The sequence below is a fragment of the Onychostoma macrolepis genome, chromosome 20, assembly GCF_012432095.1.
Source record: "Onychostoma macrolepis isolate SWU-2019 chromosome 20, ASM1243209v1, whole genome shotgun sequence".
In the NCBI taxonomy this organism is placed as follows: domain Eukaryota; kingdom Metazoa; phylum Chordata; class Actinopteri; order Cypriniformes; family Cyprinidae; genus Onychostoma; species Onychostoma macrolepis.
In genome coordinates this window covers 27,814,316-27,840,913 of record NC_081174.1, presented here as the reverse complement: position 1 = coordinate 27,840,913, position 26,598 = coordinate 27,814,316, and the positions used below count along the sequence as shown (strand labels likewise).

The 26,598-nt window shown below is 38.8% G+C and overlaps 5 protein-coding genes across 6 annotated transcripts; all 5 read right to left on the bottom strand.

Moving 5' to 3' along the window:
• Positions 1-409: 409 nt before the first annotated feature.
• Positions 410-2,456, bottom strand: LOC131527323 (trace amine-associated receptor 13c-like). The gene has a single exon (XM_058756349.1). The coding sequence runs from the start codon at positions 1,676-1,678 to the stop codon at positions 692-694; it is 987 nt and encodes a 328-aa protein (XP_058612332.1). The 5' UTR covers positions 1,679-2,456; the 3' UTR covers positions 410-691.
• A 3,321-nt stretch (positions 2,457-5,777) lies between these two features.
• Positions 5,778-7,358, bottom strand: LOC131527324 (trace amine-associated receptor 13c-like). Its single transcript, XM_058756350.1, has one exon. It carries the CDS (start codon positions 6,762-6,764, stop codon positions 5,778-5,780), a length of 987 nt encoding a protein of 328 aa, XP_058612333.1. The 5' UTR covers positions 6,765-7,358.
• Positions 7,359-9,326: 1,968 nt separating this feature from the next.
• Positions 9,327-10,942, bottom strand: LOC131527283 (trace amine-associated receptor 13c-like). Its single transcript, XM_058756291.1, has one exon. It carries the CDS (start codon positions 10,643-10,645, stop codon positions 9,437-9,439), a length of 1,209 nt encoding a protein of 402 aa, XP_058612274.1. The 5' UTR covers positions 10,646-10,942; the 3' UTR covers positions 9,327-9,436.
• A 113-nt stretch (positions 10,943-11,055) lies between these two features.
• stx7l (syntaxin 7-like) lies at positions 11,056-22,213 on the bottom strand. Of its 2 annotated transcripts, none has more exons than XM_058755997.1 (10): positions 21,998-22,213; positions 20,589-20,699; positions 20,190-20,259; positions 19,983-20,073; positions 19,735-19,872; positions 16,663-16,712; positions 16,456-16,552; positions 16,239-16,311; positions 15,120-15,202; positions 11,056-14,593 (listed from the first exon to the last, which is right to left on the bottom strand). In XM_058755997.1, the coding sequence occupies exons 2-10, from the start codon at positions 20,665-20,667 to the stop codon at positions 14,498-14,500; spliced, it is 777 nt and encodes a 258-aa protein (XP_058611980.1). In that variant the 5' UTR covers positions 20,668-20,699; positions 21,998-22,213; the 3' UTR covers positions 11,056-14,497. The 2 variants fall into 2 exon arrangements, with proteins under 2 accessions (XP_058611980.1, XP_058611981.1); XM_058755998.1 differs by having other exon boundaries at positions 21,942-22,006.
• Positions 22,214-22,427: 214 nt separating this feature from the next.
• LOC131527624 (trace amine-associated receptor 13c-like) lies at positions 22,428-23,426 on the bottom strand. Its single transcript, XM_058756847.1, has one exon. It carries the CDS (start codon positions 23,424-23,426, stop codon positions 22,428-22,430), a length of 999 nt encoding a protein of 332 aa, XP_058612830.1.
• Between the last annotated feature and the right edge of the window lie 3,172 nt (positions 23,427-26,598).

Genomic DNA, 26,598 nt, shown 5'->3' with positions numbered 1-26,598 from the left:
TGTAGTTGCGAGTTCTACCATGGGCAAACCAGCCGAGCCTTGATCTTGAGCGAAACTATTCATTTTTCATTTGGTAGGCCTAGTGGTCATATGCAGGATAGAAACACGTGCAGCAAGCAGGTTGACAGCTGCATTTAACACATTATTTTATAGCAACTGTATGATTTTGTTTTTTAAATTATTTAATTTTTTTGTAAAATGAGTTTCAAAATCATTCTAATGGCACACTGACTTCTAGTGAGGCGAATGGCTTTCCAACAACAGTTATAATTACGACAGTGAATTTTACTCACTTAACTGTAGGGGGCTTCAAAGTTGCAAAAATACACAAAACTACATACCTTTGCTTTAATCAACATTTTGGTTTTATATGTTATAATTTTAAACAATACATTTGAATGCTTGTTGGTTCAAACAATGCCTTGCTTATATATATACCTTTTCATTAATAGTTTTGTTTCATAATTGTTTTGTTCTTCAACATTTCTGTTTATTACAAACAAAACATGAAATACATGAGATGTGCTAATTACAAAAAGGAAAATAAAATTCCCCCCACTATCATTGTTATACAGGCATGATTGACAACAATATCCATGTCTTCACAGTCAAGTTTAATATATGACAAAAGCATTTGCCTATAGGCAAATCAGGTATAAAATAAGAAACATTCTTTCTTATATTTAGTGATTTACAGCACATTCATCAGGGATGAGTCTTTATTAAACACTTGAAATGTGAAAATTAATTTTAAACTTTTCTGAAACCAGGGATAGAATAAAGCATAAATTATGGGATTAATAGTGGAGTTCAGGAAGAAAGCCATTACAGTAACATCTCTGACATGAAACAAATCATCACCACTGTATGGAATCACTAAAGAACAAATATAATACGGCAGTAAACACAAGAGAAACACAATGACCAGAATCCCCAGCAGTATAGCAGCTTTTCGCTCTGATTTGTCACTGACTCTGTTTTTGGAGGATCCTGTGCTGTTGTGAACCTGAAGGGCTCTTATAGCCGTCGCATGTCTCTTAGCAATGACAAAAACATGAGTGTATAATATTATAATGAGTGTACATGGCATAAGAAACACAATTATGAGATCAACAAATGATGAAACCCCATCTATAATAGCAATACATTCTCCTGGACATGTGACATCAGTGAAGTTTCCATTAACAAAGAGAAGAATTAAGTTATAAATGAGTGAAAACAACCAGTTAAATAAAGTTGCTATGCAGATCACAGTGGGTGAGATTTTCTCTGAGTAAAGAAAAGGAGAACTTAGAGCCAAAAACCGGTCAACTGCTATCAGAGCCACAGTGTGAACAGACACACTTGTCGCTTGAAAATTCACAATTTTTAAAGCAGAGCACATCACTGGTCCAGAAGTCCAACATGACTCAATGACCCAAGACAAATGCAGTGGCATCACAAAAACTCCAACCAGGAGATCGGCAACAGCCAAAGAGAGGATGAGGATGTTAGCAGGTGTGTGGAGCTGCTTGAAGTGACTCACAGAGATGATGACCAGCAGGTTTCCACACACGGTCAGCAGAGACACAGCTGCTGCGGCCACATACAGAATCACATACACAGATAAAGAAACAGATTTCTCTGGACACAAATATTCCTGACAAACATCACTTTGGTTCACTGCTGTTAGATTCATTGTGAAGTATTTGGAAAAATTATCTAAACAGAGTATCGTTCCATGTGACTCCCATCATATAAAGTCCAATATAAAGACCTCTGAAGACGCTGTTTGTATCTGCTCTGAAACACAATCTCCACTCCTGGAGGTTCCACAATAAAGACGATCTTCAACTCACGTTGCCTTTTATACATTTGACATGTTGACTCTTTCCAAGACCAGCAGCATCAAGGGAGAAGAACATAGAGCTGGGAGATCAACTGATTTAGAAAAGTGTCACACAGAGCATCTGAAAAACATCTGAAATGTAAATCTCATCATAAATGTTTATACTTATAATCGTGTCTGTTTTCAAACATCCCTTTGAATACACAGTATATGCAAAACGCATTTTTACTACACATTGCTCTCACATGAAGCACAAGAAAGGGTTCATAAATGGCAGGGAAGCAGCATGAATAACGGTTTAAGTCAAATGGCAATGTCAACCTAGAAGATGTACATCTGGATTTGCGTTTATACTACACAAATGCATACTTTAAAATTATTTAAAATATTTTAATGGTAACAAAGTAAGTGCTTTGTCATGTAGCACCTACTCTGATAGTATATAGGCGATTATTTTTTGTCAAGTAGCTTGTTAAGCCAGTTGTTAAGGGCTATTGATATAACTGGAACAACTACGGTAAGTGATTTTGCAAAAGTATTCATTATTTCTGAGTTACAAAAATAAAAAACATGACAAAAGTCACGTTGGTGACTGACGAATTGAGATCCCTCCCAAAACGCCACAGGAGCTGCCCCCTCCAGTGCCCTGTGTAGGCCCCCTGGACCTTCCTAAGGCAGACGATAGGACCGGGCTCTACACAGAGAAGGTCAACTACGTGGAAGAGGCACACTGCGGAGTCACCTCCTTCCAGAGGGCGTTAAATGACATTTACTCATGTGAGGTAACACCGTAGGACCCTATTGCACATGGAAGTCTCTGAGATGACTCAGGCTGCATCATGTAGAGACGGCAGAATGCAGTCTGCCAGGGAAAACACAGCCCTAGTAAGCGTTCCGTGGGAATACACATATGGGATCCAAACAGGGTCACTCATATGGGCACTAGCCTCACACCAGATTTCAAGAATTCATTGGCTGAAGGCCTGGAGCCGGACACTCTGCCACGTCTGGCCGCCGGAGTGCTGGAGGACTCGACAGGGTTAACCCGGTAGGGAACTCTCTGGAGAATTTAGGCATTAAGGATGCCACAAGACGACTCTGAACCGGGCCACTACCCGTTTGAGGTGAGAACACAGGAGGAAACCGGTTCGACACGCAGGCTATAGAACCTAGCGAATGTGTTAGGAGCGCCCAGCCCGCAGCTCTACAGATGTCTGCTAGAGAGGCACCAACGAGCCAGCGCCCAGGATGATGCAACAACCCTAGTGGAGTGAGCACGCAGCCTGAGCGGGCAGGGCACACCTTGTGCTTCATAGGCCAAGGTGATGGCATCCACCATCCAGTGGGCCATCCTCTGCTTGGAGACAGCCTTCTTCTTCTGCTGTCCTCCGTAACAGACAAAGAGCTATACTGAGGTCCTAAAGCTCTGAGTTCTATCCATGTACTGTCGCAGTGTGCATACAGGACAGAGCAAGGCTAGGGCTAGGTCTGCCTCCTCCAGGGGCAGCGCTTGCAGGTTCACCACCTGGTCCCTGAAGGGAGTGGTAGGAACCTTGGGCACGTAGCTCAAGGCACGATTCGTCGACCGAAAATGCCTGCAGGTCCCCCACCCACTTGATCGAGGCCAATGCAGTCAGGAATAGGGTTTTCATAGAAAGAAACTTCAACTCGACTGACTGCAAAGGCTCGAAGGGCTCTTAGCACCAATGCCAAATCCCAAGAGGGTAGGGAGGGAGGCCTAGGAGGATTTAACCTCCTGGCCCCCCTAAGGAACCTGATGACCAGATCATGCTTCCCCACCGACCTCCCCTCTACGGGGTTATGGTGGGCAGAAATAGCAGTAACGTAAACCTTAAGGGTGGAGGGGGACAGCCTACGCTCCAACCCTTGCTGCAGGAAGGAAAGCACGGCTCTGATCAAACATCTCCGGGGGTCCTCATGGTGAGAGGAACACCATTCAACGAACAGGTTCCACTTCAAAGCATAGGCCCGTCTAGTGGACGGTGCTCGTGCTGAAGCGATAGTGAGCGCCATTGCTGAAGCGGTCTCATATGGAGCAGACCGAGCGGAACTACCGCAGCAGCTGCCGCCATATGCCCCAGGAGCCTCTGAAAATATTTCAGTGAGACCACTGTGCTGCCTGATAAAGTCTTGAGGCAGTTCAGCACCGACTAAGCACGTTCCTGGGTAAGGCGTGCTGTCTGGCTGACCGAATCCAACTCCATGCCGAGAAAAGAGATTCTCTGCGTTGCTCGTGACCACCCTCGTGCAGGTCTTTCAGGGCTTTGGCCTGGTGGACCTGCAGTAACGCCATGGCGTGGAGTACCACACGAGCTCTACATTCTCGGCGGCCCGGGAAAGCATGGCCGTCATCTCTGGGTCTAGATCGGACAACGCTACCATACCCGAAGGGGGCAACGCAGCCGGGTCGTCATCCCCGGAGAGAGAGGGCTCGCCCTCCGATGCAGCGATCAACATCTGGTCGTCAGAGGGGGCACCGAAGGAAACGCATGGTGCACTCTGTCTAGCAGAGGGCCCAGCGCGCTCTGTCGGCAGCTTCACTGGCTACGGAGTGCTTGAGGGGTGAGGAACTTGGGGAAGCCCTCACTGTGATCCTCAAATCACCTCTGATCACCCGTGTTGCTCTTTTAGAGAAATGCTCCTTTAGTGCTGAAGCATGCAGGGAAACTGGCCACTGCACACTCTTGGTGTGGCTGTCAGCACGAACTCGATAGCCGCGAGACCGTGACCACCGCTGCTGTTGCCGTAACGCTCGCACTAGAGAGAGCAATAATGATGCACCACCACTCGGCTCCGAAGCGAAAAGATGAATGAACGAATGAATGAATGAATGAGGCATTTATATAGCTATATATTGCTATACACCCAAAGCGCTTTACAATCATGTGGGGGGTCTCTCCTCAACCACCACCAGTGTGCAGCATCCACCTGGATGATGCGACGGCAGCCACAGGACAACGGCGCCAGTCCGCTCACCACACACCAGCTACAGGTGGAGAGGAGAGAGAGTGATAGAGCTAATCAAGTGGATGGGGATTATTGATTGACAAGGGCCAGTGGAAGGAATTTGGCCAGGACACCGGGGTTACACCCCTACTCTTTACGATGAGTTTCATGGAATTTTTAATGACCACAGAGAGTCAGGACCTCGGTTTAACGTCTCATCATTAACATCTCCGTCACTATACTGAGGCATTAGGACCCACACAGACCGCAGGGTGAGCACCCCCTGCTGGCCTCACTAACACCTCTTCCAACAGCAACCTAGTTTTCCCAGGAGGTCTCCCATCCAGGTACTGACCAGGCTCAGCCCTGCTTAGCTTCCGTGGGCTGCAGGGTGATATGGCTGTGTGATTAATGCGGTGCACCTGCTGCCTCTTATACCCGCGCTGCGGGGTGGGGCACCCAGATGCGAAATACCGCATGCCAATGTCCATTGATTTGTTTAGTTACACTTGAAGTGGATTGGTCTCTCTTGCGAGATCCCAATTTGTCGGTCACCGACGTGACTCGGAGTGACCGACTGAAAGGGAACTTGCTGTGCATGCTCTCAGGCAGGGTTGCCAGGTCTCGTAACAAAATCAGACCAACTGTTACTCCTTACTAGCCCAGTCACTTTCTGGGGGAAATGGCTTTCAAAATCACATTCCCACATTAGTCAAAATTGTGCTCCGGGGGGCGGTGGCTTTCGTTTCAGCCTGCATTAGCAGTATAAAAGTCTTCAACCATTATTCAATAGCTATTTTGTAGTCAAGACTTTAAAGGTTGTGTAAATTGTACTTTATATGACAAAAGAAAAAAACCCCCACAATATTCTGGCACTATCCATTTTTCACAGTCATGTTTAATATGACTAAATAATGATGAGAAATGCTATGTACTATCTGAAAAATAAACAACACAAAAAAGAGGAGAAACATTCAATGACTTAGAGCACATTCATCAGGGATGAGTCTTTATTGAACACTTTAAATGTGAAAATTAATTTTAAGCTTTTCTGAAACCAGGGATAGAATAAGGCATAAATTATAGGATTAATGGTGGCGTTCAGAAAGAAAAACATTACAGCAACATTTCTGATATAAAACAATTCAGCATTACTGTATGGTATCACTAAGGAACAAATATAATACGGTAGTAAACACAGAAGAAACACAAAGACCAGAATCCCCAGCAGTATAGCAGCTTTTCGCTCTGATTTGTCACTGACTCTGTTTTTGGAGGATCCTGTGCTGTTGTGAACCTGAAGCGCTCTTATAGCCGTCACATGTCTCTTAGCAATGACAAAAACATGAGTGTATAATATTATAATGAGTGTACATGGCATAAGAAACACAATCAAAAGATCAATGAGAGATGAAACTCCATCTATAATATAAAGACATTCTCCTGGACACATGACATTAGTGAAGTTTCCATTGAGGTAAAGAAGAGTGAAGTTATAAATAAGTGAAAACAACCAGTTAAATAAAGTTGCTATGCAGATCACAGTGGGTGAGATTTTCTCTGAGTAGAGAAAAGGAGAACTTAGAGCCAAAAACCGGTCAACTGCTATCAAAGCCACAGTGTGAACAGACACACTTGTCGCTTGAAAAGTCACAAAATTGAAAACCGAACAGATCACTGGTCCAGAAGTCCAACATGACTCAATCAACAAAGTCCAATGAAATGGCATCACAGCAACTCCAGTAAGGAGATCGGCAACAGCCAAAGAGAGGATGAGGATGTTAGCAGGTGTGTGGAGCTGCTTGAAGTGACTCACAGAGATGATGACCAGCAGGTTTCCACACACGGTCAGCAGAGACACAGCTGCTGCGGCCACATACAGAATCACATACACAGATAAAGAAACAGATCTCTCTGGACACAAATATTCCTGACAGACATCACTTTGGTTCACTGCTGTTAGATGCATTCTTCAGTATTTGGATGAAACATGCAAACACAGTATTTTTCCTTGTGACTTCCTTAGTATAAGGATTCATGGATTCAAATATGTAATATGTATCTTCAGCAGCCCTGAATTGCTCATCACCTGAAAAACAGTCTACATTCACTCCTGGAGGTTCCACAATAAAGACATGCTACAACCCATGCTGCCTTTTATACACTTGACATGTTGACTTTTTTCAAGACCGGCAGCATCATGGGAGAGGAACATGCAGCTGGGAGATCAACTGATTTGGTTCATCCAGAAAAAACTAAAAAACTAAATTCAAACATAAGTTGGCTTATACAAAGCAGAATCTAGAAATGTGTTAAACCAATAATAAAAAAAAAACAGTAGTTTTAGAAATTTAAGAATAAGAACTATGAGATTCTTCAAGAGAAAATGATTTTTAAATAAATAAATAAAAAAACATGCAAAATGCAGCCTGTGGTCTAAATGTACAACCAACAAATGACAGTTTATTGGGTTTTGAAAATGACCTGCTTTTCTTCACTCAAAGATCTTACTGAGCGAAAAGTGAGGATGAACGAAAAACCCTAACCCTGGAGATAGTTTCGGTGTATTTTTTTCAAAGTCCTTTCAAGGCAAGTGATTTCACTCAGCGGCCATCTTTGAAATGCCTCTCGGGCAGCTATTTCAGTCATTCAAGTACAACTCCTATCTATCTGAGTGGGGAAACATCAAATTCATCAAAGCTATTCACCATGCTCATTTCATTACATTTCATATTTGAAATCACCAATGAAATCTGACAATAACATTCTCACAAATGTTGTTTCTTATGCTCACATGTGCAATTCTAAGAGCGCCCAGAACACTGACTGTTTCTATAGCAACCAGAACTTCTAATGGCAACTGCAGTGATGCAATGATGCAATGACTTTACCAATTGGCGATTGGCTCTTCTATGCTGATGATACACGGGGCACCTTTTTGAGCCATTTTGTCGGGCAACTTTTTTTGAGCAATGTTGCTTGGGCACTTTCCCATTGAGAATGGTTAACAAATTTATATCTGGATATTTTAGACTGGTTGTGGGCCCTGTGTCTCACCTGGTTGCCCGTTGATGGCAACATTTCCCAAAGTTGCCCAGTGTATCATCAGCCTTATGCAGAAGGTGGGACTAATCCACCATATTGCGCGTTGCACTTTTTCCAATTCATAAGCAATAGGTGCATCCCAAATCGCGTACTTATTCACTATTCTATGATGTTTTGTAGTATAAATAATGTGAGGAGTAGTGCGTTCATACTAAAAATTCCAAAAAGAAAAAGTGCACTCTAAATACCCGGATGATGCACTTAAATAACTGTAAAAACAAAGTGTGGAATGTTGAACACCTCATGCACTGAACTGTCGCAGATTTAATTACGTTGCGGGGGGTGGGTATCAGACTCCGATCATTAATGACTAAATAACCTTATAAAATTCATACACTACATGGTTGAGTACATAGTGCATAAGTACATAGTATGTGTAAGTGCATAGTGTCATTTGGGATGCAGTGAATATATCTAAGTCTATGTTTTAATGCAAAATAACGTCTTAGGCCCGCAGTCTCACATTTAGAACAAACATTTAACATTATAGGGAACAATTTCACGACTGAAAGCTTGTAAGTACGAACAGTCCACACAATTATTAGTTGATAAAACCCACTCTTCGCATCTGGTTGGTGTAGTTGCGAGTTCTACCATGGGCAAACCAGCCGAGCCTTGATCTTGAGCGAAACTATTCATTTTTCATTTGGTAGGCCTAGTGGTCATATGCAGGATAGAAACACGTGCAGCAAGCAGGTTGACAGCTGCATTCAACACATTATTTTATAGCAACTGTATGATTTTTTATCACTATTATTATTATTTTTTGTAATATGAGTTTCAAAATCATTCTAATGGCACACTGACTTCTAGTGAGGCAAATGGCTTTCCAACAACAGTTATAATTACGACAGTGAATTTCACTCACTTAACTGTAGGGGGCTTCAAAGTTGCAAAAATACACAAAACTACATACCGTTGCTTTAGGTGTCAAGATGTTGATTTTTCCTTTTAAAAAGATTTTATGAAATGAAGTGCCATTTAAATGCACATGAAACTACATATTTTTTTCCTTATACTGTATAAAACAATCCATAGAAGAGCCTGGGATTTAGATTTTTTAAACTCAAGTGTGGAAGCTTTTATTCATTCGAATCGGAACTTTTCTATACTCTTTGCAAGTAAGAAAAACTGATGAAAGTTATACTGCATGTTTTTACCAATGATTTTACCATAGAAACATATGAAACTTACGTTTTATTATAATTAACTTGTATTTAATTAAATTTATAATTAATAATTTTGTAGTATTCTTAAAAATATATATAAATGTGTAGAGTGAACATTTCTTATCACATTTATAAATATTACTGATCTCTTGAAAATGTTTTTCTCATGTCATCCAACAAACATTTCACTTTTGATTACTCAATGCTGGTTTTGCATATAATGAGGAAGTGCTTCTTGAATAACATGCCTGGTTTTATTCATCAAAATATATGAATAATCATATTTTTACTGCACAATAATGATGAAAAAGGAAATACTAAAACATAAAATTGAGGACAGACGTTTGTTGACATACATTGTTCCTTATCAAGAGCTTAAGGACAGGACATTCATTAGTGAGGAGTTTGTGTTCAATACTTTAAGAGTTAGAATTATCTTTACACTTTTCTTAAACCAAGGGTATAACAGAGCGTAGATTAATGGATTGATAGAGGAATTAAGATAAAAGAGAATCAAAACACTGTTAATAACATTAGAAAATGAGTCATCTCTTAGGAAATTTGTTAAAGAAAAAATATAATATGGCAGTAAACACAAAAGAAACACAAAGACCAGAATCCCAAGTGCTAATGCAGCTTTTCGCTCTGATTTGTCACTGACTCTGTTTTTGGAGGATTCTGTGCTGTTGTGAACCTGAAGCGCTCTTATAGCAGTTGCATGTCTCTTAGCAATGACAAAAACATGAGTGTATAATATTATAATGAGTGTACATGGCATAAGAAACACAAACAGAAGATCAATGAGAGATGAAATCTCATCTACAATATAAAGACATTCTCCTGGACACATGACATCAGTGAAGTTTCCATTAACGTAAAGAAGAGTGAAGTTATAAAAGAGTGAAAACAGCCAGTTAAATAAAGTTGCAATGCAGATCACAGTGGGTGAGATTTTCTCTGAGTAAAGAAAAGGAGAATTTAGAGCCAAAAACCGATCAACTGCTATCAAAGCCACAGTGTGAACAGACACACTTGTCGCCTGAAAAGTCACAAAATTGAAAACCGAACATATCACTGGTCCAGAAATCCAGCATGACTCGATGAGCCAAGACAAGTGAAACGGCATCACAAAAACTCCAACCAGGAGATCGGCAACAGCCAAAGAGACGATGAGGATGTTAGCAGGTGTGTGGAGCTGCTTGAAGTGACTCACAGAGATGATGACCAGCAGGTTTCCACACACGGTCAGCAGAGACACAGCTGCTGCGGCCACATACAGAATCACATACACAGATAAAGAAACAGATTTCTCTGGACACGAATACTCCTGACAGACATCACTTTGGTTCACTGCTGTTAGATTCATGATGTGTGAAGCACTCTGGAGAGACAGCAAGTCTTTCTTCTTGTATTGTATAGAACAAAGCAACAACCAATTTGAAACTAATATTTGTATTTCCAGCAGAGTGAGTCCAGTCTCATTTGGTCCTCGGTGCAAAGCGCTTGCATTGTTCCCAATGAGCAGGATGACACCAACTTTGGCAAAAAATACGCGTTGCTGATTTTTTTTATACATAAATGTCTCCTCCCCCTGACAATAAATGTTTAATAATGTGCTTCTGCTGGGAGTTCATGTAAATTACATATTCACATAATCACTATCACTTTTCAGTCTTTCATCATTATATATTACATTTCAAACTCAATGCACAATTGTCATCGGATATTTGTCAAATTTGGGTTACTAAATCTGGCACTTTTATCCAAAGCAGTTTAAAATGATGATATAAAAGACATTAAACTGGCACAGATCTATAGAAAATTAAATAGTTAATGAGTCTGATTGAACAGAATAAATTCTGACAACATACAGGTGCTGGTCATATACCAGCCACAGCCATATCACCCTGCAGCCCAAGACCGGTTGCCCATGGAAGCTAAGCAGGGCTGAGCCTGGTCAGTACCTGGATGGGAGACTCCTGGGAAAACTAGGTTGCTGTTGGAAGAGGTGTTAGTGAGGCCAGCAGGGGGTGCTCACCCTGCGGTCTGTGTGGGTCCTAGCGCCCCAGTATAGTGATGGGGACACTATACTGTCATAAGAGCACCGTCTTTCGGATGAGACGTTAAACCGAGGTCCTGACTCTCTGTGGTCATTAAAAATCCCATGACACTCATTGTAAAGAGTAGGGGTGTAACCCTGGTGTCCTGGCCAAATTCCCTCCACTGGCCCTTGTCAATCATAGCCTCCCAATAATCCCCATCCACTTGATTGGCTCTACGACACTCTCTCCTCTCCACCTGTAGCTGGTGTGTGGTGAGTGCACTGGCGCCGTTGTCCTGTGGCTGCCGTCGCATCATCCAAGTGGATGCTGCACACTGGTGGTGGTTGAGGAGAGACCATTTTGATGATTATAACTGACAACTAAGGAAAATCCCAAATTCAGTATCTCAGAAAATTTGAATATTACTTAAGACCAATACAAAGAAAGGATTTTTAGAAATCTTGGCCAACTGAAAAGTATGAACATGAAAAGTATGAGCATGTACAGCACTCAATACTTAGTTGGGGCTCCTTTTGCCTGAATTACTGCAGCAATGCAGCGTGGCATGGAGTCGATCAGTCTGTGGCACTGCTCAGGTGTTATGAGAGCCCAGGTTGCTCTGATAGTGGCCTTCAGCTCTTCTGCATTGTTGGGTCTGGCATATCGCATCTTCCTCTTGACAACACCCCATAGATTTTCTATGGGGTTAAGGTCAGGCGAGTTTGCTGGCCAATTAAGAACAGGGATACCATGGTCCTTAAACCAGATACTGGTTGCTTTGGCACTGTGTGCAGGTGCCAAGTCCTGCTGGAAAATGAAATCAGCATCTCCATAAAGCTTGTCAGCAGAAGGAAGCATGAAGTGCTCTAAAATTTCCTGGTAGATGGCTGCGTTGACTGTGGACTTCAGAAAACACAGTGGACCAACACCAGCAGATGACATGGCAGCCCAAATCATCGCTGACTGTGGAAACTTCACACTGGACTTCAAGCAACTTGGATTCTGTGCCTCTCCACTCTTCCTTCAGACTCTAGGACCTTGATTTCTAAATGAAATGCAAAATTTACTTTCATCTGAAAAGAGGACTTTGGACCACTGAGCAACAGTCCAGTTCTTTTTCTCCACAGCCCAGGTAAGACGCTTCTGACATTGTCTCTGCTTCAGAAGTGGCTTGGTAGCCCTTTTCCTGAAGACGTCTGAGCGTGGTGACTCTTGATGCACTGACTCCAGCTTCAGTTCTCTCCTTGTGAAGCTCTCACAAGTGTTTGAATCAGCTTTGCTTGACTGTATTCTCAAGCTTGCAGTCATCCCTGTTGCTTGTGCACCTTTTCCTACCCAAATTCTTCCTTCCAGTCAACTTTGCATTTAATATGCTTTGATACAGCACTCTGTAAACAGCCACACCTTTCAGTAATGACCTTCTGTGACTTACCCTCTTTGTGGAGGGCGTCAATGTTCATCTTCTGGATCATTGCCAAGTCAGCAGTCTTCTCCGTTATTATGGTTTCAAAGAACAAGAGATACCCAGAATTTATACTGTAGGGATGGTCATTTATTGAAACTCAAATGTAAATATTCTAATATTTTGAGATACTGATTTTTGACTTTCATGAGCTGTAAGCTCTAATCATCAAAATCAAAAGAAATAAACATTTGAAATATATCAGTCTGTATGTAATGAATGAATATAATATACAAGTTTCACTTTTGGAATGGAATTAGTGAAATAAATCAATAAATTGATGATATTCTAATTATATGACCAGCACCTGTATATTGTCTTTTTTGAATATTAATCTTTACTCAGATTCAGAATGGACATCAAATTAAGTTTCTCTCACTTCCAAGTTCAAAATAACAAACAAACATTTTTGGATAAACCACACATACAACTGTATTTGTCTTCATTTATCTCCACAGCAGCATTTCAGTTTTTGGGAAAATGGTGATTCAACATTATTTACATAATTTTAATTTAAAACTGCACTAAATCATTGGGGAAAAAACAACAACAAATGACAAAAAGAAGATAAATTATTGCCTACGCAAATTAATTAGGCAGCCCTTTAGCAAACATTTTTCACGTGTTCATTTTCAGCCCTGTGTCTGAGCAGGTCAAAGGTGAACTGACTGCCATTTGAGCTGAGCTTGAAATGCAACTCCACATTTGACATTGTCTCCATCTAGTGGTTATTTCCTGTCAACCGGGTAAACCTGATTTAGTTCCCTTTAATGATTAACTGTACTCATTTCAGGTCATAAAACATTTATATACAGCAATATCATACACATAGACAAACATTTAGTGACTTTGCTGGTTTGTTGAAACTGTAGCATCTGTTTCAGGATAATTTTACTAAGATGATTTTGGCACAGTGAGACTGGATACATGGCTCATGACTAAAAAGATTAAAAGCAATCGGGGAACACAATGTGCATCAATCAGCACAGCAGTGCTTTACATTTTCCTGACTTTGTAGGGTCATATAATAAACTGCACAGACATCTTTAAAGTCCATAAAATTTCCACTGTTATTGATTTGTGTTTTAGATTCACACATTATCTCACAAAAAAAAAAAAAATTATATATATATATATATATATATATATATATATATATAAAGAACTCCTATCTATCTATCTATCTATCTATCTATCTATCTATCTATCTATCTATCTATCTATCTGTGTGTGTGTGTGTGTGTGTGTGTGTAGATCTATAGATAGAATGAACTTAATGAACTTTATGAAAATACACTACCAGTCACATTTTTAGTCATACTCACTCATTATTTATTTAGACTAAATTAGATTTATTTTGACTAGAATAATGTTTTGACTGGTAGTGTATTCTCGTTTATTTTTTTTTTTTATTATTCAAATACAGTGTTTGAGCAGTTTAAAAGTGAAGTGCACTTATCCACCTTTATAGCAGCAGCTTCATACTGACTGTCAAGAGATAAAAACATTCATTTGTGCCATTTTCAACCACTGAAATCTCATATTTAGCATATTTTACTATCAGGAATGGCAGCTTCTATAACACACCAGATGGGTGAAAGATGCATGAAGCTGGAATGATTATCTATTAACAGTAACAACGTTAAAACAATTTTAAACACAAGTTAAGCTCTATGTACAGTTTCTGGGGGATATTTAACCCAATGCATTTTTTAACAAATGGAGTTAAAATAAGTTTCTGTGGTAATGAACCACACACCAAACATGCTGTCCATAGAGCTTAACTTATGTTATATATTCTGTTAGTGGCAATATCTTAACTGTATTTAGAAAGCAACTCAAGACAACTTCACTTAGTGACAAACCTCCAATGACTCATTATAAACATGCCAGTGCAAATGCTGTGGGACATCAAATGGTCAGCTCAATTTTTGACAGAACCCCAGATAATCAAACCAATAATGACAGCTACCACAATCAGAACAGCGATCAGGATGAAAATCTTCTTGCGGAATGACGTCTACAGTGAAAAGAAGAAATGAGTCACTAGCATAATAATAATAATAATAAGGGTTGTCAATTTAGCATGTTAATAAAATAGTACATTTAATTAATTATGATATTTTTTAATCAAATATTTAATTTAATAGCAATATAACGTTAAAAAAATAATGTGATTAAAAACTTAATGCAAATTAACTTGAGCTGTAATATAATATAATAAACCATCATAAAACTAGGCCGTACACCAACTCAAACATGCCAGTGCAAGGGAAGCTTACAGGCAAATTACAACTTAAATTTGCATCCATTTCTCACACAAAGCTAGTGTATGACTTAAGAGGGCTTGGAATATAGTGCACAAGTCATATGGGCTATGTTTACAGTGCTTTTACATTCTTTTGGAGCTTGACAGTGTCCGTCTCCATCTACTTTCATTAGGCTAAATTTCTTGTTTTGTGTTCCACTGAAGGAATAAGATAATATGGTTTTAAAATGATGTAAGGATGAGTGAAAGATAGGTCATTAGTAAAATTAAGCTGTACCTGGTAACTTGCTGCTCTGTTCAGTTGTTGTGTGGCCGACTGCACATTGATCTCTGCGTTTGATACATTGGCCTCTATACTGTCTGCAAGATAGGATGGAGATAAACAGAGGAAAGACTTTCACAGTTAAACACTGAATTCATTTTGCACTGACAGCTAATCAAATATTCTGACTCTATCATCAAAAGGTTATTATTCATTGTTTAAAACATGGATAATGCATTGTCCCCTTGGATAATAATTAATTTCCTCAGAACTTCATTTAAAATCCTTTATTTCATCATTCATTCAGGTATGCATGCCAAAGATTTGGTGGACAGCAAAGGCAATGATGCAAACTCTTGTAATTTTGATGAAATATCACATATGTAAACAACACAATGTGTGCTTACTAATAGCTCACGTCTTATCATTAAAAGTTTAGTGCTTGAACAAACAGTCCCACTGAGCTGGTTTGTGTGAAGCCTCATAGGTCTTCATTATCAGCATCTGCTTCTCCATTTTAACACCTTTAATTGCACTTTCCTGTCTGAGAGTTTCATCACTATACAGACACTCCCTCGGAACCAAGTCAAAACCACACAGATGTATTTAATGATTTACTTTATATAATTTTATTTTTAGAGGAAAAAAGTAAAATAAAGCAAAAATTTGTTGCTAAATGACAATTTCCTTAAATTGTAGGAAGCAACCTGTTCATACAGAGACAGACAAATAGCACTAACCCTGTCCACTTGTTGTAACCTTACTGTCCACAAGATTTTGGCTCAGTACGATCACAGGACAGCCTCCATGTGTTTACTTTTCAACAATGAAATGGCACATTCTGGCGCAAGCCAAGTTGGTCTGACACCTATGTTTGGGTTGTTTAATGACACGAATGCTTTTTTCTGAACTCGAGTGTGTGAACTGAACCGGGTCATTTTGAAACTGTTTATTTGGATTCATTATAAGCGATACAGGCCTAACATCAGAGATTTCGGAAATTAACTGTTTTGACTTGGGCCAGTTAGCAACCATCTGGCAACCTCCCAAACAACCTCACAGAGAGTTCTGCCTGGTCGCCACTCAGTTTTATTAAGAAAGTGTAAAAACATAGTTATATCTATCTGATCTTACCAATCATGTCTCCCTGTTCATGCACCATCAGGCCCAGATCTCTGAAGATTTCATTAATGCCTGTGATGTCCGACTGAAAAAAAAAAGAGAGTATGATTTACACATCCCTAAATGTTTTTGCACAGCAAAAAACAACCATTCAAAAAGCATTACATTAGCACAATACTTGTCACTTGTAAATGAGTTTTTGTTGTTTCTGTGCTTGAATGCGTCTCACCTCCAGCTGTCTGATTGCTGATTCTCTCTCCTGAATGAGCTCCAGATCTTCCTCTGTGATGGCTTCATCATAGCTCTGAGTTTGAGCATGAACCTCACTGAAAACACACACATTTCATTTTTTTTCATTTCCTTTTATTTATTTATTTTTTATGTATAAATGTGACAAGCAGAGGTGGTGGAACAAACACTTATTAAAGTGTCTAACCTTTGAAAGGGTGATGAAAACCCTCCGAACCCATCATCTGTATCACCAACCTATGAACAGATAGAGGACTGTGAGGAAAACATATAGAAAACCATAATAAAGTGCCAATATGCAACTACTCCCTTTTATTACTCATTATACTTTAAGCAAACTATTATCTGCAGTATAAAATGGTACTGCAACAAAACAGTGATTCTCAATCATGCTTTTTAAACTAACATTCAATGCATCCTATCTGGAGTCATATGTGGCTTTTAAGTAGTACAGTCATGACCAAAAATATCGGCACCCTTGGTAAATATGGTCAAAGAAGGCTGTGAAAATTAATCTGCATTGTTAATCCTTTTGATCTTTTATTAAAAAAATTCACAAAATTTAACCTTTCATTGGATAATAAGAATTTAAAATGGGGGGAAATATCATTATGTAAAATAATTATGAAATAAATATCATTATGAAATAAATGTTTTTCTCAAATACAAGTTGGGCACAATTATTGGCACCCCTAGAAATTCTTATGAATAAAATATCTCTGAAATATATTCCCATTCATATTCACAATTTTGAGCACTCCAGGGTGATTATGGACATGAAGTTAAGTTAAGTCGTGACGTATTGTCAAGTATGGTGACCCATACTCGAAATTGGTGCTCTGCATTTAACCCATCCAAATGCACACACACAGCAGTGAGTAGTGAACAAATGCACACACACACACACACACACACACACACACACACACACACACAATAAACACACACCCGGAGCAGTGGGCAGCCATTGCTCCAGCGCCCGGGGAGCAATTAGGGGTTCGGTGCCTTGCTCAAGGGCACCTTAGTCATGGTATCGAAGGTGGAGAGAGTCCTGTTCATTCACAATCACCACCTTCAATTCCTGCCGGCTGGAGAATCGAACCGGTTACAAGCCCGACTCCCTAACCATTAGGCCACGACTACCCCAATGAAATTATTCAGCCATGGCTTCCTGATTTACAGAAATATAAATAGGAGGGAAAACAAAGCCCATATTCCCTTAATCATCCATCACAATGAGAAAAACCAAATAATATATTTCTGATGTGCAGCAAAAGATAACTGAGCTTCACAAATTAGTGAAGTGGCTTTAAGAAAAGAGCTAGAGCAGTGAAAATTCCCATTTACACCAGCAGGGATTATTATGAAACTGCCTGGAAGAGGACGTGTGCTGTCCTAATGCACGGTTAGAAGGAGAGTTTGAGTGGCTCAAGACTCTCCAAGGACCACATCTGGAGAATTGCAGAAAATAGTTGAGTCTCGGGGTCAAAAAACCTTAAAAAAAAAAAATTGCCAAACAGCACCTACATCGTTGTTTGGGAGGGTTTCAAGAAAAATTCAGTTCAAATGGGACTGACCTCTATGGTCAGATGAAACTAAAAAAAATTAGCTTTTTAGCAACAAACACTCAAGATGGGTTTGGTGAACACAGGGATAAAAAGACCCCATGTGTACAATGAAAAATACTGCTGTATTTTTGATGTTGTGGGCCTATATTTCTGCTGGAGGTCCTGGACATCTTGTTTAGACACATGGCATCATAGATTCTATCAAATACCAACAGATAAAAAATCAATAAGTGACTGACTCTGTTAGAAATCTTATAATGGGCCATGTTTGGATCTTCCAACCGTACAATAATCCAAAAGTGAGCGACACCTCGTGATACCATCACAGAGAGGCTCAAAATCACTCTCCAGAACATTCTCGTTCACCATTCCTGGCGGAATGATCTTCCCACCCCTATCCGGAATGCTGGATCCCTGTCAATCTTCAAGCAACAACTGAAAACTCATCTCTTTCGACAGCACTTGACTTCATCCTAAACTTTAAAAAAAAAAAAAGAAGAAGAAAAAAAAAAACTCTCTCTTTACTTATTCCTTCCTTTGGTAGTTTGTACTTATTTGAACAATGCCTGAGACTTGGTGTTGCAAGCACTTCGTCTGTCTGATTGCCTCTTCAAGATGAATCGCTTTATGTATTCCCCAATTGTAAGTCGCTTTGGATAAAAGCGTCTGCAAAATGACTAAATGTAAATGTAAACACAAACCCCAAAAACAACACAAAAATGGGTCACTGAGCACAAATCCAAGCTTCTGCTGGTCATTCCAGTCCTCTGACCTGAACCCTATAGAAAATGAGTGAACTGAAGAGAAGAAGCAGCAACATGGAGCTGGGAATCTAAAGGGTCTGGAGTGATTCTCTGATGAAGGAATGGTCTCTGATCTCTTGTCAGGTGTTCTCTAACTCATCAGGCATTACAGGAGAAAACTCAAAATGTATTGAATAAAAGTGTGCCGTTAATTGTGGCCAATGTGTATTAGAGAAAAACATTTATTTCATAATGATATTTCCCCCTATTTTAAATTCTTATTATCCAATGAAAGGTTAGATTTTTGTGGTTTTTAAATAAAAGATCAAAAGGATTAACAATGCAGATTAATTTTCACAGCCTTCTTTGATCATATTTACCAAGGGTGCTGATATTTTTGGCCATGACTGTATGTATAACCAGAGTTATTATGTCTAACTAAAACTAAAACCATAAAAATAAGCTGAAATAGAGTATTAAAAATACTAAAAAGTAATGAAAAAATCCTTGCACTTATTGGACAACATTTTTCCTTTTCATATAGTTTAACTTGAAGCACTAAACTAACTCAAACTAAATAAACTAAAACTAATACTAATAAATAAAAATGAATAAAACCTCCATAGATATATTTAAAACTAATAAAAATGGCAAAGCACAACAGAATTAAAAACTTAAACTAAAATTAAATTTAAAACTATAAAATGTAGAAAATATAAAAATAGAATTGAATTCAAAATATTAACAAAAACTATAATAGTAAATAAATGGTACTAAAATAATGCTGTATAACTAACAAAAAGATGGACTACTGTATAGAAACTGGTACTTTGACGCTTGATATTAGTCCCTCTATAAATGATCTTAAGATTCAACCTTCAGTTGGGTGGATAATATCAATTCATTTATGTAATTTTTCAGCCCAAGTGTGAAACAGATGAAACTTACTGAAACTCTTGAGCTCGCTCGGACACGCGCCACATACTCCTTCTCTTTCTTTGCTACCTCTCGCTGAGCTTTCTGAAAAACGGTTAGTGCGTTGGAGAATTCAGTAATAAGACGTTCTCGCTGGATTTTTCTTTGCCGCTGTGTGAGAAAAGGGGAACATCATATCTGAGCAAGACTGTTAACAGGATAGTAAATAATCAAAATATTCTCCAAAATATCTTCTATGTGGGACGGTGATAAAGGTGTACCTGTTCTGTGGTCACAGGTAAAGCACTGAAATCTTTCATGCATTTGTCTGTCACTTTAGCAAGTTGATTGACCCTCTGCTGTTTCTCCTGTCTGTATGTTTTGACAAATACAAACAAGTATAATTGGATTGACATATATAACTGTTTACTTATTTCTATATGTGGTCAATTAAAGGGAACTGAACTAGCTGCTTGTATTCGACTCACAATGTCTGTCGCAGGTCAGTTGTGTCTTGTGCTGTTCCAAAAAGTCTCATCATCTGCTGGATTTCATTAGCTGGTAAAAACAAAGACAATGACAAACACACCTCCTGTGCCATTGGTTTATGTAAAAGCGTATTATGGTTTCCATTCATTTCCATAATAAATTCACCTACACATTTTTGCATGTTGTGGTTTGTAGATGTGTTTTTTTCTCATTACAATGAGTAACAGAAATATGGACAACATTTGGTCCAAGGACTGAGCGACCTTCCAGTTAGTTTTAGGCCAAAATGGATGGTTTTATAATAAATTGTAGATATATAAAATGTATGCTGGTTCAACATTTATGGTCAACAGTCTTCACATCACATAAATAAGGATGGATGTTGTAAAACTACTCACTTAGCAATGTTATTCTCTGGATATTTGAACTTATAGTCTGCGCCAGCACATTTGCGTCAACTCCGCCTGATCCAGACATGATGGAGATCTTTACAGAATGAATCACCAAACCTAGAAAGATTACACGTTAAATCAAATTTACTGTCAGAATTACAGGGTAAATATGTATATGAATATACAGGAGCTGTTTTATATATGATACAAAACATGATATCCTTTTAAAAATGTGTTTATATTGCTTATAAACACTTAGTTTGTCTTAAATTCAAATACTGTAACACTTAAAATATTTTTGTGCATTCATTCCTCCAGTCACTTTGAAATAGGCAATCAATATATTAAGGTGCTATATTCCATACATTCAGACAAGAGTTGAATTTACATTTAGTCATTTAGCAGATGCTTTTATCCAAAGCGACTTACAAACGAGGACAATGGAAGCAATCAAAATCAACAAAAGAGAAATGATATGCAAGCGCTATAACAAGTCTCAATTAGCTTAACGCAGTACACTTAGCAAGGTTTTTTTTTTTTGTTAATTATATAATAAATAAAAAGAAAAACAGATAGAATAGAAAAAGAATAGAACAAGCTAGTGTTAGAGGCCTTTTTTGCTTTTGTTAATTGTATAATAAAAATAAAAATAAAACAAATAGATAAAATACAAAAATATTAGAAAAGCTAGTGTTATTTTTTTAAATTTAAATTTTTTTTTTTTTTTTTAAAGAATAGAATTAGAAAAGAGAGAAAAAAATTCCTTTATAATAAATGTAGATTTAAACAGATTTATTTTTTTATTTTTTTTCATAAATGTCATGTCATGTCTGGGCAAGCTGTCATGTGTTGTATACTATTTACAGTCCAGAACAGCATAATGGTAAATGCTATATAGCCTATAATGTGCCGTTCACATTGTGACAACTTGCCCCATATAGTGTGACTACGTGCCTCGCTTTAAATATCTCTTAATAGTTCAATAATGATACGAAAACGGCTAACTTAGTGTTGTTCAAATGTTAGCAGGCTAACTAGTAGATCTTGTTCATCTGACTAGTTTACCGACCTCTACTGCACCTGCAAAACGAAAGAATGCGGAAATCACAGCGCCCGAACTCACAAACACATTCATTTATAAAATCAGACAGTCTTTATTTTTACTTCACTGACACACACCAGACATTCACCAAGAATGGTCAGAAATATGAACGTGTGGGACCGTCTCAAATACATGTTTAGATCACGCGCTGTCAGACAGTTTCACACTGAATGAAGTTCAGAATCAGCGACGCTTCTGTTCTTTTTATCACTGACTTTTTCTGTAAAGTTCTTCTTAATTAAGTCAAATGTACTTACACTGAGTACAACGACACGTCTTTTACTTTGATATGTACGTTGCTTGTTTAGTTTACCTGGATTTCCTGAGTGAAACTCCGAGTCCCCAGCTGATTTCTTGACGCCTGGGTCACGTGATTTCGCTTCAATCTTCCGCGTAAGTTCAGAAACAAAGGCATTTGTATACAGGTATCTTCATTCGCAAATATTTGACGGCCGTTTCAAAATATAAGGCTTACCTCGGCTAAAAAAGAAACCACAACTTGTTCTTGAGTTTGTTTCACTGCAGTCTAGTTAAAAATAAAGTAGATATTAAGTATGGGTTAATTATTCATCAATATGCTAAAGTTCACAAAAACAGTTACAGTTCACCTCACGTTTTAATATCTCCTAATTTTTATGTCTTTATTGTGTATTGCCATTCTAAATGAAGAGACTCAAGGATGTAAAGATTAAAAGGTCACCAAGGATCACCAATGCAAATATAAACATACATGAATTTTCATATTAACAGTCTTCAGGAAATAAGTTAACCTGGTTAGTGGATGTCCGCAGTATTTTTAGGCTAACCACTAGCTTCACTGACCTTTTGAACCCGGGGTAAGATATTGCATATATAAAGGGATTGATGCATGAATTAGTGTAAAACAAACAGAGTAAAGCAGAGAGGATCACAGATGACTTCTGAAATTGTTTCATATTAAGCATACTTATATACCAGGGAACCCAGCAAATGAAATACACAAAGACAATTATGCTCAATGTTTTTGTTGCTTTCACTTCTGATTTCCAGAATGATTTGTGATTTTTCTGAGATGCCCTTTTCTTTGAAGTGTTGGAAATGGCTTTAGCTTGTCTCAAGGCCACAGTGAGAATTCTTACATACAACATTAACATTATTATACACGGAGCAATGAAGCTCACTATCAAGTCGGCTGGACCCCAGGCGTTACTGACAGCCACTGCACATTCCCTTAGACAGAAGACAATTTTTCCTGTCAGGTTTGAGTTTCCCAAATCCATTGGTACTAGATTATAACATATGGACACAGACCATCCTAAACTTATGCACATCAGTGTTTTTCTAATAGTCATTTTTGACATATACATGAGTGGCTCGCATACAGCAAAATAACGATCAATAGCTATAAGCATGATATTAATGAGGGATGCAGACCCAAGAACAGATACAATCACATGAAAGATACGACAGTGCGACTTTCCCATATAAAAACAGGAGCTAATGCTTCTAATGCTTTCAACCGGCATCACACAGATTCCTACCAAAAAGTCAGATAGGGCCAGTGAGAGGATGAGGAGGTTGGTCGGTGTGTGAAGCTGCTTGAAAACTGCAATAGAGATGATGACAAGTAGATTTCCACACACCGTCAGCAGAGAGATTGCAGATATGTACAAGAACAAGAATACATTGACATAATTCAAATGAAAGTCAAGTGAACAGCTTGTATTCCAGTGGGGAAGGCAGTGATGTTCAAGAAATTCCATGGAGAAAGTCTTCACTGCTTTAAAGCTTAAGGCCCATGTTTATGATTAGACTGCAGATCCAGAATCTTTAAGCAGAACCTCACTGCCAGTTTGCTTATATAAAGGCAAATGACAGGTGTCGTTTATGGGAGTGGCCTAGAATTACATCAGCTACAGTCATAAACAACATTAATGAATGTTTACTACAGCCTCCTAATTTTGATAATGACCCCCCCCCCCCATCCTACATCTTAAGCAATTAAGTAAACAATTAGTAATAAAATAAGAAAATTATGAGCAATAGGACAAATAAACAATACAACAAAGACACAAATAGTGATTTAAGTTTTTTCAGGTAGGCCTCATATTTAAGAAACGCTACAAAAATTGAATAAAGTCATCAAATATGAAAACCCCCCCCAAAAAACCCTTAGTCTTCACTGTATACATTAAATAGGCTACAAAAGCTATTTGGCAAAGGGCAGTAAATGATTTTTTCTCCCTTCTTTTTAGTTGTTGTTTGATTAACAAGGATGCAGACAGCAGCAGGTCTATTAGGGTTACTCTTAAAAATGCTGGTTTATTTTTTATTTTTTTAACCCAAATGCTGAGTTCAGCCTGTTGGATCATTGTATTGGGTTGTCTTTAATATTTTTACCCAGGTGCTAAAAACAGAGTTCTGGCATGAAACTCTAGATGGCGCAGTCCGATATGTCTAACTCAATCTGACCTAATTACATCATTATCACACGGCACAGCTAATTGGTTCTCTCCTGTATCGGTAGCCAATGAGCTCGCTGTTCAACATTCAAATATATGATTAGCGCTTGCTGTAGCAGTTTGCAGCTGCTTCAGAAACAGCGAAATCAACCACTAAGATAACTGAATGCTCTTCTAATCCATATTGCTGTGTGTATTGCGTGGTCTGCCTAATTGAATTAAAAAATGAGCAACCATAATCAAGTTTAAACTAAGTGTCATGTTAGCAATTTGCATTGTATGCAGGAGCGAAATATTAAGCATATTAGCAGCAGCATTTAGCATCTGTGTTTATACAGCTGGAACAAAATGCAGTTTAGAGCATATGTAATCGCTGAAGAGACACCGAGAGTAATGGACATGAAACAGGTTAAATGAAATAAGCATTCTTGTGTATGCATTTCAACGGGGGTTCACCATATACATCGGCGTTATCTCAGTGTTCACGTTCGTTATTTTTAAGGTCGATGTTTTCATTGTGATGAATGTGTGGTTGATTTCAGCTGCACGCAGCGTCAGAAGCTTGTGCTTATCGCAGTCATATCAATGACTACGTTTACATGGACATCAATACTCCGATTTTAATACGATTAAGACAATACTCTGATTAAGAATCTACCATGTAAACAGAGATTTTTGATTACCTTAATCCAGCTAAAATCATAATCGAAGTAAACACAAATTGAATTAAGACGTGTGGAGTATTCCTATTTTAGTCGCATTATTGAAGTGCAGTACAGACATGTAAACACCTTAATTACATTATTACCGTCGTGTAGGACTTTTCGCCGCATTTTGCGACAGGATACACACGGCAGTGGTCAACTGTTTGACGGCAAATAAAAGAGCTTCAACACCACCGTTATCTGTATGCACGTACAAATAATTAACTGCACTTGAAGCTTTCATAAAATTAAAAATGAAACACCCAAAACTGTATATGGCATCATCACGAAGACGAACTATATGTTTATGCGTGAAATTCTGGAGGGTACGTCGGATGGTGTCGCGTGGTGACGTAATGACGTGTGCCATTAATCGATCTATGTACTATAACATGTAAAACAGGAACATGAAAGGATTATTCTAAAAGCAACTCATGTAAACACCTTAATCATAATATTGTCTTATTCGGAATAAGGTAAATAATTAGATTACTGATGTCCATGTAAACGTAGTCAATGACAGTGTTACAGGAGAAGGGAAATAAGAGTTGTCTTTGAAGATCACTATCTACGGCTGTTGTAGTCCAGAGTGAAATGCATTATGGGTAGTAAAGTTTGGAGAAATGTGTTTGTGTGACGTGTGCTCTCACTGTGCTGTGTAGTTCAGAAAATGGAGAAAGAACATTTATATTCTGCTTTTATTTCAGTTCATTCAGGTCAGTCCACCCAGGTGTTTTTATGCACTGTAACTCTGACAACTTTTATCTGCACGAGAGGGTAAAATGGCATGCATTGTCTAACTTTGTCCGTCTCATGATTGCATGAACATGAATTTAACAAGCTGTTATGCTGCCGCTGGAACTGATGAAGAGGAGAAAGTAACAGCAGTTATCAAATGACTATGATATTTGCGGAGGTGGGTGCTGGGCTCTTATCTATCGGATTGCAACGTATATCCATTTTGTTAATTAAACATTACACATAGTGCGCGTCTAATTAGAGTTAAGCCAGTCGGCGTGGTAGCCAAGGCTCACATAGCCATAGGCCACTAGTGTTAAGCCTGTCGACGTGGTAGCCCAGGCACAGATAGTAATACATGCGGTTCACATGGCTCTTCGGAGCAGCAGCAGTACATATGTCTTGGCGATAGATCTGCTTGTTGAGGGGTGTTTTGTTCTTGTTTTGGATTGTACTGTCCCTTCTATGTCTCCTGATTTGTGGGGGGTCATTTCATGTATATTATATTTGCAGCAGCAGTATTTCTTTCATGCTCACAGCAGCGTGTTTTGGATGTATTGGCAGTAGCAACTCTCGGTACTTGCTCTGCCGCAGCAGCAGCGTAGCAGATCTATTCCACCAAGACAAAATACATTAAGATTGTCATGTACATTACCATGCCAATCCCTCCGAGAGTTGTCATGACAGAAATACAGAGTTCTGGCATGAAACTCTAGATGGCACAGTCCGATAGGTCTAACTCAATCTGACCAAATGACATCATTATAACAAAGCACAGCTGATTGGTTCTCTCCTGAATCGGTAGCCAATGAGCTTGCTGCTCAACATTCAAATATATGACTAGTGCTTGCTGTAGCAGTTTTGCAGCGTGCTTCAGAAACCCTCCACCTTCCCCGGCTTCACCTGTATAGATCTGCTATGAGGTGATTCATGTATGCTATGTGGGGGATATTTCATGTATGTTATATTTGCAGCAGCAGTATTTCTTACATGCTCACAGCAGCATGTTGTGGATGTATTGGCAGTAGCAA

Excerpts from the sequence above, each read along its gene's own strand:
- LOC131527323 (XM_058756349.1), bottom strand. The coding sequence starts at position 1,678 with ATGAATCTAACAGCAGTGAACCAAAGTGATGTTTGTCAGGAATATTTG.
- stx7l (XM_058755997.1), bottom strand. The coding sequence starts at position 20,667 with ATGTCTGGATCAGGCGGAGTTGACGCAAATGTGCTGGCGCAGACTATA. Across the intron at positions 15,203-16,238 it reads TGAACAGGGAGACATGATTG|ACAGTATAGAGGCCAATGTA; the intron begins GTAAGATCAGAT and ends CCTATCTTGCAG. Across the intron at positions 14,594-15,119 it reads ACAGAGCAGCAAGTTACCAG|ACGTCATTCCGCAAGAAGAT; the intron begins GTACAGCTTAAT and ends TTTTCACTGTAG.
- LOC131527324 (XM_058756350.1), bottom strand. The coding sequence starts at position 6,764 with ATGCATCTAACAGCAGTGAACCAAAGTGATGTCTGTCAGGAATATTTG.
- LOC131527624 (XM_058756847.1), bottom strand. The coding sequence starts at position 23,426 with ATGGAATTTCTTGAACATCACTGCCTTCCCCACTGGAATACAAGCTGT.
- LOC131527283 (XM_058756291.1), bottom strand. The coding sequence starts at position 10,645 with ATGTATAAAAAAAATCAGCAACGCGTATTTTTTGCCAAAGTTGGTGTC.